The sequence below is a fragment of the Cyprinodon tularosa genome, unplaced genomic scaffold (genome assembly GCF_016077235.1).
Source record: "Cyprinodon tularosa strain WSP-4 unplaced genomic scaffold, ASM1607723v1 ctg977, whole genome shotgun sequence".
NCBI lineage: Eukaryota > Metazoa > Chordata > Actinopteri > Cyprinodontiformes > Cyprinodontidae > Cyprinodon > Cyprinodon tularosa.
Genome location: NW_024039759.1, coordinates 172,579 through 196,826, shown reverse-complemented (window position 1 = coordinate 196,826; position 24,248 = coordinate 172,579). Strand labels below are relative to the sequence as shown.

At 42.5% G+C, this 24,248-nt stretch overlaps 1 protein-coding gene across 3 annotated transcripts in view; it reads left to right on the top strand.

Annotated features, from left to right (window-relative positions):
• Positions 1 to 24,248, top strand: part of LOC119777016 (probable cation-transporting ATPase 13A3) — a 66,737-nt gene that overhangs the window by 7,148 nt on the left and 35,341 nt on the right. For 2 of the 3 annotated variants that reach the window (XM_038275749.1, XM_038275748.1), the window contains exons 2-10: positions 9,149 to 9,219; positions 12,522 to 12,695; positions 12,850 to 13,014; positions 13,126 to 13,196; positions 14,491 to 14,574; positions 14,682 to 14,751; positions 17,142 to 17,276; positions 17,430 to 17,502; positions 17,591 to 17,722. In XM_038275749.1, coding sequence (XP_038131677.1) covers positions 9,160 to 9,219; positions 12,522 to 12,695; positions 12,850 to 13,014; positions 13,126 to 13,196; positions 14,491 to 14,574; positions 14,682 to 14,751; positions 17,142 to 17,276; positions 17,430 to 17,502; positions 17,591 to 17,722 — 964 coding nt within the window. In that variant the 5' untranslated portion in view covers positions 9,149 to 9,159. Of the gene's footprint in view, positions 1 to 9,148; positions 9,220 to 12,521; positions 12,696 to 12,849; positions 13,015 to 13,125; positions 13,197 to 14,490; positions 14,575 to 14,681; positions 14,752 to 17,141; positions 17,277 to 17,429; positions 17,503 to 17,590; positions 17,723 to 24,248 lie in introns of those variants that run through there. The other variant, XM_038275750.1, reaches the window with a different exon arrangement.

Below are 24,248 nucleotides of genomic sequence, written 5' to 3'. Positions count from 1 at the left end.
AGCGGTTCCCTCACTCTCTCTTGTGCAGATGATTTTTGAGGGTGGACAGGCAGGTGAGCTTCAAGGAGGAGGGCAAGTTCAGGCAGGCGATGAGAGGAGTCCAGCTCCCTGGCTTGTGGTTTCTCTGGCTTGGATTTCAGGTTCTAAGGAGGAAAAGACAGAGACAAAATATCAGGTCTGGTTCTGATGAAACTCGGAAAAGTTTGTTAGGTCATGTACCACACTGGAAGCGAGAAAGAACTGACGCCCTCCTCCTGGTCTCTGCTCCTTAAGAAGGGCTGAAATCAGCAGTGATGAGGAGCACCTGCCAGTCCACCCTGCAGAGAAGAGAGAGAGAGAGAGAGAGACAACCCAGCCCTGAACCCAGGCCTGGAGCATGACATCAAATTGATACAAAGTTTTCTATCTAAGGAAAACCAGCTGATTGCATCGACTCATTGACTCTTCAGCAATCCCTCACACTAAAGGGCATGCTTTTGTAGGGGACAGGGGAGGGAAAAAAACCCCCCTTTTGGGAACAGGAAAAAAAAACCCCCCAGCAGAACCAGGCTCGTTGAGGGGCCCAACTGCTGAGGCCCATGAGGTTAAAGGGGAAGAAGAAGCAAAATAACAAAGCCCCACCCTCACAAAAGCACATAACCCACCCCGGGATTTCCCTAAATCCATTACGCTGTGACCCAATTTTGTATCGGGAAAAACAAAACAACATTTAAAAAATAAAAAAAAGTTTGGGGGGAAGGGGGGCCCCAAAACCCCCCCCTTGTTTCCCTTTCCAGTCTGTTTGCACATACTTTATCCTTTATAGGTGTGAGCCAAAAAGGTTTAAAATTTCGCTAAATTTCATCGTGCGTTTGAGGGGGGAAAAAGAAAAAAAAAAAAAATTCCCACAGCGCCCCCAAATGTAAAGAGGAAAAAACAAAAAAAATTTTATTCCACATTTTCTTGTGTTATCCTTTACAGGGAGCGTCAAATCTTAAAAAAACCCCCAAAACAAAATTAGGTTTAAAAAAGTGTGGCTCTGGTCGATTTCCCTTGCAGCCGTCCCCTTTTTTCCTTCTTTTTTTTCCCCCTTAAAACCCCAGGCGCGAAATTCATTTCCCAAAAAATTGCAAAGTGGCCAATAAAGATATAAGGCATAAAAATTTAAAAATAAAACTTATTCACAAAACGTTATAAATTTAAAACTACATGCAATTTAATAATGTTCCAAAACCTCAAAAAATTCACTTTTTAAAATTTTTTAAAATTAAAAAAAAAACGTTTTTACAATAACTGAATATTTTCTAAAATTAACTTGGCCCCCCAAACTTTCCGGGGCCCCCCTAATTGGCCCCCATTAAAAAATTTCCCAAACTTAAAAACTTGGGGGGCGAGGTACTCAAAAACCCCCCTTAAATGAACAACATAAAAATATAAAAACGAACTTATTAGTCTTCCCCAAATGATTGCTTCCCCTGATTCCTTTTAAAGAAAAAATCTTTTTTAGGGGGTTGCCCATTGTCCCTTGTCTTGGTTTTGATCTTCACTTGACGCCCCAGTCCTGTTTTTTCTGAGAGGGTTTGGGTTACTTTCCCCTTGTGACCCAAAAATTTTGGCGTGGGGGCTGTGTCATCAAAAATTTAAGCACGAGTCTCCAACTGCAAAGTTGCGGATGGAGGGTCCTTTTTTTGCCTTTCCTGAAGCAATGGCAAATTTCTCTTTTTCCAACGTTTCCAAAATATTTCTGAATATTTTTGTACTTGCTTCCATCTCCTCTTGGTAGAAAATATGCTTTTTTAAAAACAGCCCAAAGGAGAAAGGGGATGGTTGGTTTTTTTCAGAAGCAATAGGATTAGGGGGTGGTACCCCCAAAAATCGTTTGGATCCCCTGGCCCACCTTGGGTTTAAATTGGGGCCGCCCATTAATAATGTTCTGCCTCACATAAAAGTGTAGGCAGGCCCCCCCTTGGGCCCAGTGTCTGTAGTTTTTGGGGGGGGGGTGCTTTTAAGACCCTTTCTTCCCGGACTTTATTAATCTCCCCCCAGACACCCCTTGAGGGACCCAGGGGGAAAGGTTTTAAACACCCATTGAATCCCTTGCTGTTGAAGGTGGCCTTCAATTTTGGACCTTTCCCATTAAATTAAAATGGTTTTCTTAAGTTCACGCCCCTCCCCAAAAAATGAAATTGTTCCTTTATCGAACAAAGGGGATTTTACTTGCCCGGGTCTAGCAATAAAGGGGAACAAGGGCCGGGGAATTTAAAGGAATCTTTTGTCCAATAAAGGCTTTTTTTCCCAATTTGTACTGCAGGGATTTAGTTAGACAGGAAAAAAGGGAGGGCCGTCCCTTTTTTCATTACCCCTTGTCCACGTCAAACCCCTTTAAAATGGAAAAATAAAGTAATCTACCCCAGAGTTAGTAAAGGGTGGGTTTTCGGGGAAGAACTCTGTTTGGGGGAAGGTACCCCTTTTGTTCCCTTTCCCCTGAAAACCCCATCGCCTGTGGGACGAAAATTTACACTTGAGAGTTTTCTGTCTTACTCCCAGGGGTTGGCCCGGGAAAACCCAAAATTTTAGTTCTAAAACTTTGAGATTACATGTTTTCCGACCCAAAATGTCCCAAAGTTCTCATGAATTTCTTGGGATAAGTTTACGACTTTGTAAAAATTCCTTATTTTGGATTGCGGGCGTTTTTGACTCCCCCGGGGGAGTGCAGCTTTCCTAAGTCTTTCCCCCAAACCCCTGAAAATGCCTTTTTCAAGTACTGGTTTTCAGTTAAAAAGAGAATTTGTTCTTCACTCCCTGACCCTTAAAAAAGTGAGTGATCCCCTTGGGGAAAAACCCCTTGGGCTTGGCAATAGCAAACAATTCTTTTTTCAGCCTTTGCAAGGTTCTCCATAGTTAGTTTTTTGATGTTCGCTTTAAAAATGACTTTCTTTGAAACCCTTTATTTTCCCTTTTTAACATTGATTGGGTTTTAATAGAAATTAGCTTTTTTCCCTTTTTCGACACGTTCCCGCAAATACCCCTTAACTTTAAGATCCCTGCGAACGCCCTTTTTTTGTCGAAACCCGGATGAGAAGTAAATGCCCGGAATTCCTCCCCCTACATCTTTTTTATTCCTCAAAAGTGTGAGCAAAAAATCAGTGTAAATTTTTCACCTCTGGGTCTTGTATAGTCGATCTCCCTGGTATGCATATCTTGGCCCCTTCGTCCATTGTTTCAAAAGAAAGTCCGGCCCCTGTAACCCCTTTGTGGTGGGAATGAAAACTTTCTGCCTTGGACCCCCGGAAAGAAAAGTCAGCGGGAAATTTAATTTAGGTGTTGTTTATACCTCCATTGCTGGGGGATCGGAACCTTTTAGGATGGCATCCCCACGGTTAGCAAAACCCAAACCCTGCGCGAACCCCACTAGTTTGGTTATTGATATATTTCAAGCAACCCGTGGTACTATCTGACCAAAACACAGTTGGGTGGAGTGGAAAATTTTCAGTTCTGATGTTAAAAAAATTTTCCATTTCGGGGCTGCCCCTGGTTTTCTGCAGTAAGGTTTCCATACGGGGAAACCCTTTTCAGGCCCTTTTGTGAGGCCCAAATCTTGCTTTCCCCAGCTGAATGCACAATGGGGCTTCGTTCTGATATTCTTCTGCGCAAATAGCTAATGTACCATAGCCCTCTTCGCTGGATCAGCAAAATGGGTGCAGTGGTTGTTCCGACAGTCCAAAACCTGAGTTTTTTAAAACATCCCTTTGGAACCCCTTTAAAGTTCTCAGCAGGTGGAGTGGGGGCCCCCATCTAGCCCTTATGAGCCCAAATCTTCAGGTTGATGGCATCCCCCCCCAAACTTCCGCCCCCCAAAACTCTTGCGAATCTTCTTGCCCTTTAAGAAAGACTGGGGGACAGGATTTCCCCAAAGGGTATAGACGGAAATCACGTTTGGAAAGGGGTTCCCCCGAGTGGCAGCCTTGTCTGTCATTATGATCTTGAACCGGGAAACGTCCGATGAATACACCAGTGGCTCCCAAAGCCCCTCTCTATGGGTAGCATATTTCCCGGTCCAGTCCCAATTTTTTTTAAATTCTGATGTCCTTTTTCCTCTTCTGGGGATTTGCCGACAGCACTGCTTGCAAATTTTTAAACCCTTTTGTAAGTCTGAATCCCCTCTAATTTCATACTGCTCTTTAGAGGGGGGGTTTTACAAATGGTGGCTTCATTCTTTTTGAACTCACCGGACTTTTTTAAAAAATCATTACATGAAGTTGTTTTAGCCCCGGGGTTAACTGCTTGCTTTTTGGGGCCCGGTCTTGGTTTTTCTTCTGACATTTACGGGAGGCGAAATTGGCACAGGTTGGTGATGAAGGTTGCACCAAAAATGTGAACCCCCCATCTTGTAATCCACATTTCCCGAGAAAAGTGCCAGATTCCCCCCACAGAAAAGGGGAAGGTCAAAAATAATTTATTTAGGCACCCTTACTTGGTGAAAATTGCTTTCCACCAAACTGCCATAATGGCCCCCTCTTCTTGCCCCGAAAACTTTTTAATCATCCCAAAAAAGGGTAATTGTAAGATTTGGTCCTGGGGTAATAATTGGTTATTTAAAAAAGTACCTTTGTTTGGGTGCCCCCACAGTCAAAGGGACCAAATCTAAGTCTTGTTTCTTAGGTTTTAAAAATCCCGGGTGTGGCAGGTACCAAAAACCCTTTCCCTTTGTCAAGATTTAAGGGCCCTTTTTTCGGGAACCCTTTACTGTTAAAACCCTTTTTTTTATAATGTTTTCTCATGAAACCTTTTGGGATTTAGTGTTTGGGAAAGAAGGGTTTCTTCTCCAATTTCCGTTTAGGTTTTTAAGGGGACGTTTTCTCGCCACTTTTGGTTGTTGGGCATTTAATATGTTTTTTCCGTAATGGAAAAAGATCCGGGAATGTCCATCCACGATTTGGGAGCTGCTGTGTCGTAATCTCCCTAAAATTAAACCTCCCTTGACATTTCTTCTTTCTCGTTTCCTTTACAAAACCAGGAAAATTTACTTTTTTAAAATGTTGACTCCAGGGTTTATCCCCCCAAAGTGCTTATGATATGCGAATTTTGCTGAAACTTGAATCCCCCCTTGGGTTGCACTTTTGTGAAATTTGTTTCCCTTGGGGGGGGTTCGCCCGGTTTGGGCCAACCCCAAACCTCGTTCTCCCCGGCGTTTTGGACCCCATTTTTTACTTGCAAAACCTGCCAAGGTTCGGGTAGTTTAGGGGGCGTTTTTGCACCCCATCAGGGAAAACTAACCCTTTGCTTTAATTTTTAGGGGGATTGACAACCCGCTGAAGGGAGGGCCACCTGTTCACATAAACTTGTGAAGGGTTTTTATGGCAAAAAGAGGAATGTTTCTGTGGGCTGTTAAAAATTTTGGAAACTCAAAAAAAAAATTTTTCTGTTTAAAACTGCCCTTATTTCCAAAAAAGAAAAAAAATTTGGGGTTTGACGATGTTTTCTTCCCCCCCATTGGTTTTTTTGCAAAATGTTCGTTTTTCCCGCCTGAAAAGGGTTTAAATCCTTAATTTTGCTCTTCGCCAAAAAAAAAGCTGTACTGCCTGGAACCCGAAAAACATATGTTTTATGTCAAACCTTTTTTACCCCTTTTTTGATTTTACTTTGATGGAACTATCGCCAAAGTGTGTTTTTGGTTTCTCTTGTCCCCTAAATGGGGGGACTCAATTTCCCCCCAAATCCATTTCCCCAATGACTCTGTCGGTTGTTCCTCTGTATCCGTTCCCAAAAACAGGCCATGCTTGTTGTTAACCAATACCGGGGAAACCTTTTTTTTATGGTTTTGGGACTGTGGGGGTGATTATTGTGCACAAACCCGACAGTGGCCTTTTCTTTGCACCCAAATTTTTTCTTTTGTCCCCTTTTTTAAAGGGAGCTGAAACACCCAAACCTTTAGTTCGCAAGAAATCAATTTTTTTCCTTGTGGGAAGTGATTTCCTCATATTCTTGCATTGTTCCTGAGTGGTCCTCGCCAAAAGAAGAAGAGACAAGGCTTGGAAAAAAAGCACATTGGTTTATTTTTCCCTTGACCTTTTTCTTTTGGGTTGGGGGTGTATCCCGGGAAGTGGTAAAAGGGTTTCAGCTGTAGTGAAAACCTTTTTTATGCCCCTTTTTTTTTGCAACCCCTACCACTTGGGCCCTTTTTTTTGAAGCTTTAAAGGGGCTGTCCTTTTTAAAACACCAAACGGGGATGTTAAAAAATTTTTTTGGCCCGTTTTTTGACAAAATCCCCAGATCGGCAAAAATTGACTCTGCGTTTTTTTTTGTCCAAGATTCTACAAGCCTGTGGGTTTCCCTTTTTTCTCTCATTTTGTATGGGGGCTTGGCACTGATGGCAGCAGGGTTTGGGTGTGTTATCCAACTCCTCCATGTACTTAGTCTTTCCCTTGCATTTTGGGCAAACCCCTGAGATTTGAGTCCGAAAGGGATGGAAGAGCCTCTCCCTCGTCAGAAATTTTAAATTTTAGGCCATCCAAGAGCCTTTTTTAATATAAGCTACAGAAACTTTGTAGCTGTTTCCAAAATTTCTCTTTCAAAAATCTTTTTTGCTTCATTATATCCATGCTTTGGTTCCTTTTGGGAAAACAAATTTTATTTAAATTTGTGGCTTTTCCCCTTTGTTTTATGTTCCCCCTGGGGAAAGCCCCGGGGCTTTGTCGCCCTTTTTGTTTTATCCCCCCACCCCCCTGTTCAAATGCCGAATGACTGCCCAAATTTAAAGGGTCTCCTGGGAAAAAAAGGAAAAGTTTGAGGGGGGGAATGCTTTTGGCCCCAAATTTGTGCTTTGTTAGCAAATTCGATACATTTTTGCAGAGCATTGGGTAGCTGCGTGCTGAGAGGTTTTTAAAACATGTGGTTTTGATGCATGTTTTGAACAATGTTATTGTTCCTTTATTTTGTCTCCCCCTGCGTTGGCAAAGGGGACTATTTTACTGCCCGCTGAGCAAAAAAAACTTTCAGCTCCCGTGCGATGCCACGAAGGGGGTTCAATTTTCCCTTTGGTTTTTTGGGTGAAAAACCTGGGTATTTTGGGTGCCATGGAACCCCCCCATGCCTTAGATGCCCCGTCCATCATTTTTCTGACAGGATCTTTTATTTTTTGCCCATTTTTGCTAAGCTGTTTGTTTTTCTTGCTCCTCCTTTTCCGCCTTGGTTTAGCCCCTCCCTTTTTTTCCCGTAAGCGTTTTTTTTTTTTTCAAAAAAGATGCCCCGAAAACCCCAAAAGCTTAGCTCGGGTTTCCCAAATTGCTTTCATTCGGGGAGGGTCCCGAAAGATAACCCCACAAGAACCTTGTTTTAAAAAAAGCTCTTATGGGCTTGTTTTTTGACAAAAAATGTATTGATACACTATCGAATTTAAAATTTAATTTTCATCGTTGCCCTTTTTTGCCCCTGTGTGGCATTTAGCCATTTCCTCAACCAAATCAAAGCTGTCTCGCAAACGCCTTGAAAGGGAAACACCTTAGGTTCAAACCGTTTTCTTGATCTAATTTTAAATCTTTTCTGATTTCTTTTGGGAAAACTGGGTTCATTTGTGTTCAAACCCCAAAAATTTTCCAAACAGTTTTTAAAATCTTATTAACTGGTTTGCTTCAGTTAAGCTGGGTTTATCTTCATTTTCTATCAGCCGTGCACCCGATTTACTGTAAAGTTAACTTTTCCAACTTGGCTCTTGTAAAAACCCTTTTCACGCTTTTTCAAAATTTTCTTCCAAAGCTTTTTTGGTTTTGACTTTTATTGCTCTATCTTCCAAAAAATTTAAGCCACCCGTATCTTCCCCTTTTTAGCATTATTGGGGGGCTTAAATTTTCTAAATAAACAAAAAGCAGAAAAAATTCCTTTTGTTCATCCGGAAAAAACATGTGGGTCATTTTAGAAAAAGCGCTTAAAATTTCCCCTAAGGGCTCAGCATTTTCTTGTTAAATATTTCCACTAAATCACGTTTCTTCCAGATTTTTATTTTCCCTTTTTTGCTGCTTGGGAAAAACCCTTTTCCCCCGGGGAAAATTTAATTTCCCCAGAGGGGTTTTTCAACGAAAGTGATGCCAAAAAGGTTTAAATTTTGCTTTTATTTCACTCCCTGCGTTTTAGGAGGAAAAACAAAAAAAAAATTTTACAGCGCCGATGTAAAAAATGTTAAAAAAAAAAAGATTTTTTCCACAGTTTTTTGTGTTATCCCTTTCATGAGCAGTTCCCCCCAAAAAAAAACTTAAAAAAAAACCTCCAAACAAACTTCCCGGGTTTAAAAAAACCCCTGGTGGTTGGCGGAACCCCCGATTCCACTTTGCAGGGGCCCCCGGCCTTTTTTTTTCCCGCTCCCTTTTTTTCCCCTTAAAAGCCCCGGGGGGGCGCCTTCATTTGGGTTTTAAAATTTCCCAAAATGGCCAATAAAAATTTTAAGGCATACAAACTTAAAATAAAACACTTATTCACAAAACGTTATGAATTTAACTACATGCAATATAATAATGCTTCCTAAACCTCAACAAATTCACTTATTAAATTATTAATTAAACAAATACGTTTTTACAATAACTGAATATTTTCTACATTAACTTGGCCTCCACACTAGGTGAAAAGGTTGGATCATTTAGTCTAGACACATTTTGACAGTAGGGGTCTCCCTTTTCTTCCAAAATTGTAAGAGTATTTTATTTTATCTGTAATTAACATGTATTATGGGAATTTTTGTTTGGATACTGGGAGTGAATTAAACTTTTCTGACATGCCCAGCAACACCAACGTTGGAAGTCTCCAGCATCTCTGATATTAATTTAAATATCTGGACCCAGAATGGTGAAATCTTAGGGCAAAGGCAGTAGCTGTGAAGTAGAGACGCTTCATCTGTCATACATTTATCACACAACGGGGAGATTTCTAGCAATATCTAGGATTAAGATCTAAAGAGAAGCAACATCACTTGTGAGCTCTTGTTTTGTCAGTTGTTTGCACCTTTCCTTGTCATTGATCAAGCCTTCTGATTGCTGTAATTTATTTCTGTTTTCTTCCTTGTCCTGTTTCCTCTTGAGTTATCCAAGTCTTTTCCCATCGTATTCTCTTGATAAAGGGTTATATCCTTCTAACGACCAGACAGATTAAACTTAATTATATCTTTTTGTTTTCATTGCAGTTGTTAGACGGATGAAAATGAGGACAAGAGACGACGTCAAACTGATCAACCAGGGCTTGGAGGATGAGATGGTAATAACATCTTTCTATTTGTGCCTTTACTTCTAGTTAAGAAAATATTCCATGTTTTTTACCTTTGAGGCTTAAATTAGAGTTGGACAGTTAAACGTTCCTTAAATGAAGCTTACATCCTTCAGCTTTAGCTTTTCCTCACATGATTTAGCTAACGTGATTTAGCCCATGCTATGTGGTTCCACTGCTGGAGCGAACCTAAATTTTATGGTCACTAGTCTGATTACCAGTGTTGTGGTCAAGACCACCTAACCCGAGACCAAGACAAGATCGAGACTTTCAGGGTCTGAGACCGAGTCAAGACCAAGACCAGCGCCAGTATGTGACAATAAAATGTAAAACATGATCAAAATCACTAAAATTGATGTAAAAGACCCACATTCACATAAAAACACCTAGATATTTAACACACAGAACTGGAATAAACAAAAACATCTTTATTTAGTACTTCTGTGTAGTAATCGCAGAATTTCTAACAATTAATCAAAGTCGATCAAAATAGTATTTTCTCTGCCTTTCATGAACAGTACAAACATTTATGTTGTTTTTAAATGTGCTATTTCAAAACAATGTGCAAATGTGTAAAACTGAAAAAATGCCAATAATTTCTCTTGTTTCTCTCTCATATACAGATTAAAGCTATACTATATAACTTTTCTTAAATAAATCTATATCTGTCACCAAGTTGTGAAAATATATTGAGACAGATAATTTGTTTAAAAAAAATAATTGATCTCCTTCACTTCCTCCCTGAGCTACTGACATCTGCAGAAATACAAACCCCACTGAAATACAAAGAGCACAGAAGCCTGACTGTCAGTTCTAAGACCCTGTTGCTGAATCAGATGGTTTGTTTTTGACCAAGCGGTGTATTTCTCTAGTTAGCACTGGGAACATGGAGAAAAGGCAGAAGTGCTAAATATTTTCACAGCTTGTCAGTCTCATAACATACTGTCACAACATGTCGATAAAAGTTGGACGTAGTCCCTACCGTCTCTGATAGTGAAGCACTGCAGAACTTACATTGTGCTGTATGCTTTTTTCTCAATGTTGCTTTACAAATATATTCTTTGTGATTTAAATAGCCGAATTTTATAACCGATGATTTGGACAACATCTTATCCCGTTCTCAGACAACCACTTGTGACCAAGCATCCAATAAAAAGAAGGATCTTAAAGAAACTGATAATATTCTGATGATTAGCGTTATTTCCACAGTTGTGGTCTTGACCGGTCTTGAAATAAAATGTCGAGTCCTCAGCGCCCGAGACCGAGACAAGACCGATCTCGAGTACTACAACACTGCTGATTACTGCCGGAGGTAGACCAATACAGGAGCAGATCGATATTTTGGGCAGATATTAGTGTTTTTTTCTTGCATTGGATCATTTATGTGTCCTTTGATTCATTAGTGCATCGCTGCCCCCTCTATTTACCATCTATTGTTAAAAGAGAACTTGGTCAGCAAGGAATGATCAATGAATCATTATTTATACCTAAAACTTTTACGGTGATTTAATGAATTAAGCGTTAGTCAAAGTCTGGGAGCGGCCATTTTTGTCCAAATATAGTAGCCCCTCCCTCCTGCCATCTTCCAGCAGTGACGTCACGGTGCGGTAAGCCTAGCGCCATTCTCCCCGCTTTCCAAGCTAAATCAATGGGAACTACTAGACACATCTGCAATCAACAACAATTATTGAAGATTTCCAGAGGACTTCACCATTGAAATTCACCAGAGCTATAGTGAAACTGACAATGCCCACGTGCATGGCAGCTGGATGCTGGAATACATCGGGGAAAAGTGAAAAAAAGACTTATTCAACCTTTCTGATTCCTGATCCTCCACGGACGGGTTGGTCGTTGGATTGATTTAACTTTTTTGGAACATCTCCTATTTACAGTCAGCTGACTGACATGTTTTCTGGCCTGTCCGGCTTTGTAATTCACAGATCTCTTCACATGCTCACAACACGTACTTCTTCTTAGCCTATTAACAATAAGTGGCATCAAAAGAACATGGTGCAAGGATGCCTTCTTCACCAGACATTCCGCAAACAACGAAATATCACTAATATAACCAAACATAAGTTCCTGTTCATCCATGTTATGGATGCCGCCGTTTCTGTTTGCGTAATTCCCGGCCTGAGAGCTGTAGTATTGCGGACCGCAGATAGGAGGCGAACTGTGCTACTGTGATGTGTAAATGGGCATAAGAACCAAGCTTGTCACGTACGCTGGTGAAGATTCTCAGTCATCCAGGTCAGAGTCATTCTAAAAAAGTTAGAAAACAATCCACCGGACTTTGTTTCCAAGTTTGAAGACGTTTCTCTTCCATCCAGGAAGCTTTTTCAATTCAATTGTAACTTTTAAACTTTTTTTTGATCCAAGCTTGGTCTGAACTCGGCATGGATCGATTACAGAGGACTAGTGGAAATGGGGCATTAGTTGTCGGGTTATGGCAACCAAAGCAGGCTTAAATTGGAGGAGACTGGACTTTCGCTAAAGCAATCTGTAGTTGGAGCACTGATGTTTCAAGCGAGATGGAGGTCCATCCTCTCAAGCACATTCCAAGTCGGGTACAAATCAAAGACCCACCTTTAATTCTCCTAGCCTGGTGAGACCATCCTGATCTCGCGAGCTTTCAAGGTTTCACTCACAGATCAGTCTGGAGACTCTCCGTTGAAGAAAATTTGGAGCCGTTCACCAAACGAACGTCCAATCAGCGTTGGCTTTGAGGCGGGTTGAGGTGTGACGCAACGAGAAGCGCGACAGTTCAGTCTAAAGAACATGGCGGCTTCAGCCGATGAAACTAGCGTTAGCGTGGCTATCGAGCAGGTTTTATCGGAATTACAGAGTATTTCTTCACTGAAAGAAGAGCAAAACACTGCTCTGGAGGCTTTTCTCAGAGGAAAAGATGTTTTTGCTCTTCTCCCGACTGGTTTCGGCAAGAGTTTGATCTATCAATTGGCTCCTCTTCGTCGTCGCTCTCTTAGTACGTCATATGCTTCGTTGATCTGATTGGTTTATTTGGCCCGTCTATCACCAACATAGGCCAATCAGCTAACCAGTATTTTCGCCCCTTCCCAAAATTACTTCAACGGAAGGTTTCCAGATGAATATGCGGAGCAAAACCATCTGGCGGAGTCAGGTTATCATTCTCCTGGGTTGATGAAGTATTTTGGTGTTTAAGGGTTGTGTGTTTGGTCAGTCCAAACACATGATCTTTTTTGATGGTCAATTCAAATGGAGTCTTCTGTGTATTTGGGCTTTAAGTGTTTTAACAGAAACATGTGGCTATGCAGGAGGTCCGTGGGTACCGACCCTGTCTGTGGAAGATGCTCCTGGTTGGCGTGGGCGCTGTTTGCTCTGGTGGTCTCCTCCTGCTGCTGCTCTACTGGCTTCCAGAGTGGGGCGTCAAGGGAACGTGCACTCGCACGTCTGTGAGGGACGCGCACACCCTGCTCCTCAGAACCAAGGTACAAAAATAACACATCTTATGCAATGAAGTTCTGGTGATCTGTGGTTTTTACTTCTGAGACTTTTAAACACCCAGAATAGAAGTTGGGTCTCATTGATTTCATGCTGAAAATAACTGTTCAGAAATGTCCTGTTTTTTGGTGGATCTCCAAGGATGAGTTCAGGCAGTGGTTTCGAGTCAGAGTCCACAGAATGTTGGCTCCTGGGAGGAAACCCTTTGGCGATCTGGATGTGAAACCCCAAACTCCAAACGGAGACTTCGTCCATCAGATCTGCTCTGTTTCTGAGGAACATCCTCCTGATGGACAACAGCTTCAGGTAGGTTTGGTGTTCTCACTTAAATCGATTCATTATTAACTCTGAGGTCTGACTTTGGGTTTTAAATGGGGAAATGTTTTCCCACCGATTTGCTTTATTTTCTCCTCATAGATCCGATACTTCACACACCACAGCTTCAGATACTACTGGAATGATGTTATCCAGAACTTTGAATTATATCAGTAAGTACTCAGCAGTACTGTAGCCTCGTGAGACCATCCTGATCTCGTGAGCTTTCAAGGTTTCACTCGCAGATCAGTCTGGAGACTCTCCGTTGAAGAAAATTTGGAGCCGTTCACCAAACGAACGTCCAATCAGCGTTGGCTTTCAGGCGGGTTGAGGCGTGACGCAACGAGAAGCGCGACAGTTCAGTCTAAAGAACATGACGGCTTCAGCCGATGAAACTAGCGTTAGCGTGGCTATCGAGCAAGTTTTATGGGAATTACAGAGTATTTCTTCGCTGAAAGAAGAGCAAAACACTGCTCTGGAGGCTTTTCTCAGAGGAAAAGATGTTTTTGCTCTTCTCCCGACTGGTTTCGGCAAGAGTAGCCTGGCTTATGGTTGTGTTTTCGTCGTCGCTCTGTTAGTACGTCATATGCTTCGTTGATCTGATTGGTTTATTTGGCCCGTCTATCACCAACATAGGCCAATCAGCTAACCAGTATTTTCGCCCCTTCCCAAAATTACTTCAACGGAAGGTTTCCAGATGGATATGCGGAGCAATACTCTGCCTAATACTCTGCCGTACTTGCCAATCCAACAAACTTGGTCTTAGTTTTAAAGGTATACTATGCAACCGGTGTTGATTTTCCAGCGAGGCTCCCCCCAGAGGACGAAAGTAAAAGTGCACTGTCGTAAATATGCTCAGCTGTTCTCCTGGTTTCTCCGTCAAGCCAGGCGCGGTTGTTTTGAGCTTAGCAGACAGGCGAACGCAACGAATCACCATGTCTACCGCGGTAAGTGACTATTTTGTTCCAATATTCGAGTTTGAAAATTTAGCATGTTAACTAACCATGATAACTGCACAAATATGGCCACTGCGCTAGCAACGAGCATGCCTTTCACTGGGGGCGTGTAGCAGTTCTCGCCGTAAAGCAAGACAGACTCTCTTCTGAGCCTGTGGGTGCGGGCCGAGGGCTCCTGCAATTGCAAGTGCGGTATTTCCCCCACAGACCACCAGGGCGGCCGAGAAAACCTTTGTTCGACCTGAAATGACTCATTTAATCATCCAAAACGTTATGGAACACATTAATTAACTGAAAAATGTTGCATAGTGTGCCTTTAAACCCAGAGTTTGGTTCAGACTAGGTCATTCTCTGAGTCCTCATTCCAACAGTTTTAAGCAGCGGATGTAAATAGTGTGTATCCTGCAAATTAAGGCCTATTGTTTAGAAGTGGGGACTGTATTTTGCCTTTAACCTTTGTGATTAAACATGTGCCTAAATGGTTAGAAGATTAAACTGTCTCCTTCTCTAGAGGCCTGGAGGATGTGAAGGTGAGCTGTGCCCACATCCACTCTGAACACAGCTGTGGTCTCACCAAAACACTGCAGGATTACAGGTACCACTTTGCATTTTAGGTTTTTTTTGCTTTGTTGATCCTGAGAATATCTGTTCATGCAATTATTTTTAAGACAAGTAAAAAAGAGGCTTTTAAATTCCATTTAGGAGGTTGTTTTTTGGGGAGAATGAGATCGCTGTGAGAGTCCCGGCTCTGTTCAAGCTTCTCATAAAGGAGGTGAGTGTGACACCCAACATCCCATAGTTCTCTCCCCACCACACTCCCATTGTACCTCAGGTTGCTCCAGAGCCATAAATCTATAGAGTGAATTATGCTCCATTATTATTGCAAGCAAAAAACATGTTTTGTAAATTGAAATTTTAAAAAATTGCCTTTCAGAAATGATAAGTTTTCTAAATGAATTTTCTTTTTACAAATTGTTTCACCTCTTGGTTTGGCTTTCAGGAAAAATGTTCTTGAATAAGGGTGAGCCTATTAGGCTTGAAGCAAAGATAGTGTCTGTGTCTGAACGTCCACAATGACCCCTACATCCTCCATCACTATATAGCGTGGGGACTATGTTGTGAACTTTATAGTGAACTCAGTTAACTCACCGTTCAGACAGATGATCACTTCTTTCCGCTCCCTGTTGGCAGTGGGGGGGGGTTTACCATTAGGCAACACTAGGCAGTCGCCTTGGGCCCTAAATTCCTGGGGGTCCCATGAAACCGTTTTTACCTGAATGGGTAATGCAACTATTCCTTATTTGTGCAAAATAATTACGATTTCTGGCTAAAATGCCATCAGAACGCTGATAATATTCAGTGTGTCTCAGCCCCCCCCCCTTCAGTGTCCACCATATTGGATCAGTCCATTTGCTGCACATGTTCAGAAAGGTCCAAACAGACAGCAGCAAACCATTTGAAAACAAACCATGCAAAGAGCAGTGTTGCCAACTTAGCGCTTTAGTCGCTATATTTAGCCACTTTTCAGACCCCTCTAGCACTTTGATTTCTAAAAAGCTCCTAGCGCCAAATCTAGAGACTTTTTTTCTGCTACTGTTCTTTTCTTTCTTTTTTCTGTCTTAATGTTGGCAGTGGGCTTTAGGCTGCCCTGCAAGGCTTTAAACCTGGGTTTAACCGGAGACTAAGCCATTCTCAAGCACATATCAAGGTGCTCATTTTGAGCCTGGATCCAGATTTATTGTTGATTCTGTTCATGGTGGAGAATCCTGCTTCACAGCAGCAGGTTGAGCCAAACATCCTCTAAATGTGCAGGGTCATCTTTGAGCACGCCATTTCACTTTTCTTTCACCAGTTCACCGCAGTTCTTCCAGCAGTCCACACTTTCTCTGCTCTCTTTTTCTCATGGTCTTCTCCTTCTTTCCCATCGCCCGGCTTGCCACAGGTTTGCCTGCTGTGTCTAAAAGTAGCAGCAGCAGCAACCCAGACTGACAGCTCATTGGCTCATTTGGATCACGTGCAGCCTGGAGCCGGACGCTCCCCAGGGCTTTACCGTATTAACAGGAGAAGAGGCGCAAGTGAAATTACACACAGTCGTTGGACAAAATGCAGTAATTTATAAATGTTTTAAATCAGGTTGGGTCCAGATTAGCCAGCAGGTGGGTCCAGATCCGGACCGCGGTCCGATAATCCGTGACATCTGGTTTAAATACTCGTACTGATTATTGTTGTTGCGTATTTCCTGCGGATGCTGCGATTATCCTATAGCAATAATCAGATGCAGTAATCTCTTTTAAATCTGAGGACGGTGCCATAAAAGCAGCATTTTAATAAATATTCAGTAAATCGATAAAATGATGCCTGGGTCCTTTAGATGGCAATATAAGACATGCGTTTATACTAGGGATGCACGATTATAATCGGCCCCCTATCGGTATCGGCCTTAAAACTGAATATCGAACATCGGCCACCCCACCGATATTTAACCCGATATTTGATCAGCTTCTGAGTTTCTTAAGTCTAAAAAAAAAATAAAAAATACTACTTCTTCTTCTTCCTCAAAAACTTCTTTTTTACAGACTTAAAAACTTCTAAAGACGAGGGAAAACATATTGATCCATTAAAATATCCCAATATCTTCATATGCTGATATATTGCCATTTAAAAACACCATATCAATCTCTTTTACTAATGAAATATTGCTATATGTCATCGTTATGCTACGAAATCCCCCGAAAATTCACCAAATGTTGCCATATTTTTATATGTTGATATATTGACGCGGTATCAATCTATTTTACTAACAAAATCTCACAAGAATTTGCAAAATATCACGAGAGTTTGTAACAGAACGATGAAATTTTACGAGAAAAAGTAAAATAGATCGATACCGCGTTTTTAAAAATCTATTTGATATCAGCATATGAAAATATATTTGAGTATATTATTTTTCAAAGTGTCAGAAATGGATAACAAAACTGCTATTTTCAATGACTACTTATTTTTGTCCAGCTTTAACATCGGTATCGATATCAGTTATCGGCTACATGAGTTTTAAAATATCGGCATATCGGATACCGGCCAAAATCCCAATATCGTGCATCCGAGTTTATACGGTTTATTAGCAAAACCATTGATGGAGTTTTCTTCTTTGTTTCCCTCCAGGTTCTGAATCCCTTTTACATCTTCCAACTGTTCAGTGTTGTTCTTTGGACTGCTGAGGACTACTACTACTACGCTACAGCCATAGTTTTAATGTCGGTCATATCAATAGCTACCTCTCTGTATACCATAAGAAAGGTGAGCCATCTATAGACTGACCTGAAAAGGTTTGAATTAAACAGTTTTTCTACACAAAGTTGGAGGATATCCTGATGGATATCTTTTATGTCCCTAAGCATATAATAAATCTTCCCTCTTCTCTAAAGCAGCAGCTCTTATTATTTTTTGCAGCAATATGTGATGCTCCATGCCATGGTTTCCGCCCACAGCGTGGTCCGTGTGTCTGTCTGCAGAGGAAATAAAGGCATGTTTCAGCTTTCGCTGCTCATCACTGCAGATGGACCCTCTGCTGAACTTTCCGTTCCCTTCATTGCTTGCTATGTTAATCTCAGATATTGAACAGGCCATGTCGACGGAGCTTGTCCCCGGTGATGTCATCTCCATCCCAGCCAATGGAATGGTGATGCCCTGCGACGCCGTGCTCTTCCAAGGAACCTGCGTTGTGAACGAGAGCATGCTGACAGGTGCTGTAAATCCTCTAAAACTCAGGACTTCTTTCCTGGAGCCGGCTGGGTAGAGCGCCCCCCCCCCCCCCCCTCTGTTTTCAAAGTAAAAACTTCCTCGATCAACAGCTTTTAGAGAAATTACCTCTGGGATGTGTTAAGATGCTGCATGGACTCATTTTTTTATGGAGATTTTTACTTAGCATTAAATTCCCTTTAAACTAGAGCTATATGCCCCATTTACACCAGCCTTTTGGAACCGTGTCGAGCACGGTAACCGAGACAACTGTTGAGAGTAAATGGAACATGCTGGTGAAGATTCTCAGTCATCCAGGTCATAGTGAGTCCAAAAAAGTTAAAAAACAATCCAATGGACTCTGTTTCCAAATTTGAAGATGGTTCGCTTCCCATCCAGGAAGCTTTTTCAATTCAAAATATCAGAAATAGTGTTGAGTTCCAAAATTTATAGAGTGGATCAAAACAAGAAAGGAAGCCATTTATATTGAGAGAGAAAAAACACCCTTAAAGTCATAGGGAAGTTATACTTAAATGTCAAATCATTCTGGCTTAAACATGTACCGTATTTTCACGACCATAAGGCGCACCGGACTAAAAGGCGCACTCTCAGTTATGTGTCCCATTTCTGTATTTAACACACACATAAGGCGCACCGGACTATAGGGCGCGTTTTTTATATACAGGTACAAGTCCTCTACTACCTTTAAATACCTCTACTGCGTATTTAAAAATACAGCGGGGGCAAAACTGAGTATGACTGTGCTTTATTCATGTATTTATTACAAAGTATTAATCAAACCTGGCAGCTGGCCGTGAGACAGAGACATCGCAGATGACGCAGCGCTGTGATCACTCCTAAATTAACTTAAAATCCTGAAACCTGCTGACGGAATATGTTCGCTTTTATTGCCGGTATCCTGGTGCCTGCAGCTAAAATTATTTAGATGAAAAACACCTGCCAGCAGCCGCGGTGAACCCCAGGCTGCCCAGCCTAGAGGCTGCTGATGAAGAGATTTCTGCTGTCAGCGCACCGCTGGTATGTGGGGGTCTGAGCGCCTCCGACAGAAATAGATAATCTGGATGAACTGACTGCAATTATTAAGTTTTCAGGTGGACTTTCTCAATTAAAAACATATTAAAACTACTTTATTCCCACTGATCACAGCAAATATAGCTGCAAGATTTAGATTATTTAGATGAAAAAACACCTGCCAGCCACCGCGATGAAGAGGAGGAGACGCGCCGGGGATGCTGTTGAATTAAGTTTTCAGGGAGAAAAATACAGCGGGAGCAAAACTGAGTATGATTGTGCTTTATTCATGTATTTATTACAAAGTATTAATCAAACCCATCAAAGTCATCATCCTCTGTTTCTGAATAAAACAGCTGCGCTAAATCAGACATGCCAGTTTCCCCTTCTTCGCTGTCAGAGTCACTTTCCGTGCAGCGCGGCTCCTGATAAATAATGCCGGCTTTTGCGAAAGCTTGAACAACAGAGCCAGCAGACACGTTAGTCCAAGCATCTACAATCCATCCGCAAACTGTGGCGTAATCTGCCCGGCGCTGCCTTCTTATCCTGAAACTGTGGTCTCTGTCTGTCATCCATCGCTCCCACGCCGCTTGCAGCCTTACTTTGAACGGCTGCTTCACACCGATGTCGAGCGGTTGAAGCTCCGTTGTCAGACCCCCGGGATAACGGCGAGCACAGCGTTCATTTGATTCACCTTTTTTTCACATCGGCTGTGAGATGGGCACGCAGCGATGGTGATGCGTGGAAAAAACCACCTAGTCTTCTCACATACACCTGCCTCAGCCACGCATCCATCCAGCCTTTTCCATTTGCGTTAATATCATATGTCATCAGAGCGCTGTCTGTCTCGCTGTCAGCTCCCAGATCAGCTTCTCTGATTGGTTGATGCGGCGCGTCCAGCAGCAAAACTTCCATTTTTCCATCTCGAGCAGCAGAAGCGCGGCGCTTCAGATGCTTAAACGCTCCCGACCTGCTGCACCAAAATGCGCTGCGGGACCTTTTGCTGCACCTATATGCCCGTCAACCATTGACTTTGCATGTAAACTCGCTGCTTCTGCTGCACCTGCTGCGTCCGGTTCACACCGATGTCGAGCGGTTGAACAGCGAGCACAGCGTTAATTTGTTTCCCCATGTTTTTCACATCAGCTGTGAGATGGGCACGCATGGAGTTACATATTAACAGCGATGGTGAGGGGTGGAAAAAAAACACCTGGTCTCCTTACATTCAGCCACTCTTTCATCATCTCCTCAATGAGGTGGTCTCAAAAGTCGCAGTTACAACACACATAAGGCGCACCGCACCATAGGGCGCACCGCACATTTTGAGGAAAAAAAAAGACGTTTAAGTGCGCCTTATAGTCGTGAAAATACGGTATATAAATGTTCTCTATTGTCCCAAAAGTTAGAAAATATTCTATTTAAAAAAATCCTTTCTTAAAATCTGTGTTTTTTCCGTTATCTTCTGCAGGCCAGTTAGTTCTACATCAGCCTGAACACCTACATTCGGCCAATCATATATCAACGGTCTTCTGTCAATCAAATGTTTTCAGTCATAGCATCTTGATTCATGTGTCGCAGCTAATATACGCAACGGTTGAAATCAGAATCCTTTACTTTCCCATTGAGTTGCGTCCCAGTGTTCACGGGGATGGACGTCTGTGTCTTCGGCAGGCGTAGAGCTCACAGAACTGGCAGCGTTGCGAGGCAAGGGCTCAAACATGTACGGCTGGAAGCCTTCTACACCAAACCAAGCTTCTGCCGCCCTGGCGTCCTCTTCCACAACGTCTTCATCCCCGCTTTCCTCCTCTAAATAAAAAATGGATGACGGAGGAGACTCATCCACGACCTCCGACACTAAACTCTCCTCCTCTTGCATGTTTCCGCTGTCCATAGCGTTCTTTGATAGCGTCGTTTCTAAGTCACCAATTTAGTGCTACTTGGTCCCAATGGAATTTCCCATTGGGAACCTGCTAGCACTAAGTTGCTAACTGGTTAGCAAGATGCTTCCGACAAACCGGCCACAACCAAACTTGCTTAGGAACCTTCCGCCACAACAGTCCCGCCCCCTTGGTAAACGACCAAACACATTCACTGTATTCACTGGTGTAAAGTCGGGCACCACTGGGAGAATTCGGAAATGCGACGGTTGGAACAGCCGCTTCCCTACGACTTTAAACAGAGGGGGTGGACTCAGGTTTCAGCTTTCAAAAACCTACAATGCAGCGATAGAGTTGACTCCTTCCCTCTATCATCTCATCCCCCAGACCCATGCAGGGGACCAAAACATCTCGCCGGGTCAGCCAGGCCAACAGTGCCCCTAACGACCCCCCTTTCAGGGACATAGACCAGTATGGGTCAACCAAACCGCACTAAATCTAGTACTAGTTCAACAGTAGGGCTTGGCACGGTTCATCTGTGGCTCACTTCTCTGATAACAAAGAGCAAATAAGCTTCAGCTGACTCATTTCAAGGGTTTTCCGGTATGTCCGGCTTTGCAATTCACAGATCTCTTCACCTGTTTACAACACAAAATTCAGCTTATTAACAACAAATGGCATCAAAAGAGCTTTGTTTGCGTAATTCCCACCTTGAGAGCTGTAGTACTGTGGGCTGCCGATAGGAGATGAGGAACGATGCTAGCGTGATATGTAAATAGTCGTAAAAACCAAGCTTGGCGGGGGGCGCTGCTGAGCTTTAATGGAGTAGGACGTGAGTTTGGAGGCTCCTGCCGATTTTGATTTAAATTCTAATTCACTTGCGCTTTTTACTCACATATTTTGTCCTGGCTTGCTCTGCACTACTTTTTTATTGGGAATTCCTACTCTGGACTGTGCAAGATGTCTGGAAAGAACTCTAAAAGTCGTAACACTATTCAGACACAATTAAGGCCGGGTCTACAAGCCGCGACCGCGGCCTCGGGTGAGCCGTCCGCTTTTGCAGAGGTCGCCTCGACGCATGCTAACTTTGACACCACTGCCCTCAAACTCGTGTTGCTGGCTGCGCTGAGGAAAGATATCGCAGATATTTTTAAAAAGGAGCTGCAGGCTACTCTCGGGGATGCTTTGTCTACTATCAAACTCGACCTGCAAGCGGTCAAGACACAGCTGGCGAGTGATAAAGCTGCTACCGATGCTACCATGTCCAAGCTAAAAGATACGGTCGGAGAGATGGAGCATGCACTCACTGAGTGCTCCGATGACATCGCCGAGATGAAAACTACAATCAAGTCCCTCACAGCCGACGTGGCCAAGCTGGAAAATAAATGTGAAGACCTGGAGTCCAGAGCTCGGCGAAACAACATCAGGATAGTGGGAGTACCGGAGGGTCCCGACACCTGTTCCACTACTGCTGTATCCGCCTTACTGAAGGAGGCGTTCGGTTTGGTAAAGGAGCCGCTTGTGGATCGGTCCCACCGGACCCTCCAACCCAAACCCAAACCCGGTGATCGTCCACGAGCCATTGTGTGCAGACTTCACTATTACGGTGACTGTGTGGACATTTTGCGCCGCGCCAGAGAGCTCCGGCAGATTAAGGTCGGAGACTTGACCATCTCAGTCTTTCCTGATCACACCGCCAAGATAGCCCGGGCTCGGGCTGCATTCAACGAGGTCAGACGCCAACTTCGGGGCATTGACGGTGCTCGATACGGTCTGTTTCACCCAGCTCGTCTTCGCATCACATACAACGGTGTTGAGAAGGACTTCGTTTCAGCAGAGAAAGCCAGCGACTATGTCAAATCCTTGATTTCTGAGTGAGCTATGATACGTTTTCTGATCTGTGTTCTTTTATTCCTCGAAGTTTGTGCTAACTAACCTTATTTCTCTACCTGTGCAGTATTTGGTGGTCTTTTGCTTGGATGCACTGAATAGGTTAGTTTATTGTTATATTACGTGTTCATACCATATTTGATAATTTTGTAACTGAGATCAGATCAGCACTACCTTATTTTATGCTTTCTGCAACTATCTGGACCAGCCTGAGGGCCAGCTGTTATTTGTTGATCTGTATTTCACGTGCTTGTCTAAAGCCATCTGATCTATGTGTTATTTGTGTTATTAAGGAGGTTGCTTTCCTTGTTCTGTTGAAACGTTCACCTCAAGATGAGACAATATGTGAGCTTTTTCAATTTAATGTGTTTTTATTGCGCGCACACTGTTAAATAATGTCAAAATCGGCGGGAGTTTTTTTTTCTTTTTTCTCTTTCCTCTCGTACTTTTATATTTGCTTTTTCTGCGTCGTCTCCGGGTTGTTCAACGCTACTGTGGACAACTTTTGGTTTTTGTGGGAAACACTGCTGTCTCCTTTGTTCTGTGGTTATATGGGGACTTTGGGTGTATTTGTGTTTGGGAGTTTGTTAGGGGAGGGTGTCCCACCTCGGCTCTCTACAAACATTTACATGTTTGTTCTTGTTTTTTCTAATGGTTAATGGCAATATAGATCCCAGCATTGCTGGGTCAGGCACACCTCTCAGGTTTGTCAGTTGGAATATCAGAGGTATGGGTAATCCTGTTAAGAGATCTAAGGTTTTTGCTCATTTGAAACGTTTAAACTCTGATTTAATATTTTTACAGGAGACTACCCTTCGTACTAAAGATCACTTTAGATTACATTGCCCTTGGGTGGGCCAAGTCTTCCACTCTAACTTTAATTCGAAAGCTAGAGGAGTAGCCATTTTAATTAACAAAAAAGTTCAGTTCTCATCCACTGACGTTAGGAATGACGTTAGGAACGCTGATAGGAATGGCAGATACCTCATGGTTGCTGGTACCCTAATGCAAAGAAAGGTTTTGTTGGTAAATGTATATGCTCCGAACTTTGATGATGTTGAATTTGCTAATAGATTGCTGAGTAACATCCCCTTTTTGAATACACACCTACTGATCCTTGGAGGAGATCTAAATTGTGTTTTTGACCCGATCCTGGACCGGTCCAATCCTCGCAATCTGACTCAATCTGCTATGTCTAAAACATTTTCTGATTTTATGAAACGGAATGGTCTCATTGACCCATGGAGATCTCGCAATCCCTCTGTTAAAAAATTTTCTTTCTTCTCTCAGGTACATCAATCATATTCTAGGATTGATAACTTTTTTATTGACAGTACGCTTGATTCATGTGTAAATTCTTCTGACTATTTAGGTATTGTAATATCTGATCACTCACCTTTATTATTAGATATTCAGTTCTCTACCTATAAACGTAGCCCTCCACTTTGGAGATTTAATTCTCTTCTTTTGGCAGACAAAGAATTTTGTGAACTTATTTCAAACTCTATTGATGAGTTCTTATCTTTCAATCGTAATGACTCCTCTTCTTATTCATTGTTATGGGAGACACTTAAATGTTACCTGAGAGGTCAAATTATTTCATATTCTGCTCTTTCTAATAAAAGGATTAATGCTAGGCTTGATGTACTTGCATCTGAGATTAGTAACCTTGATCGAAAACATGCACTAAACCCTTCTCCGGAATTGCTTAAGCATCGTGTTGATTTGCAAG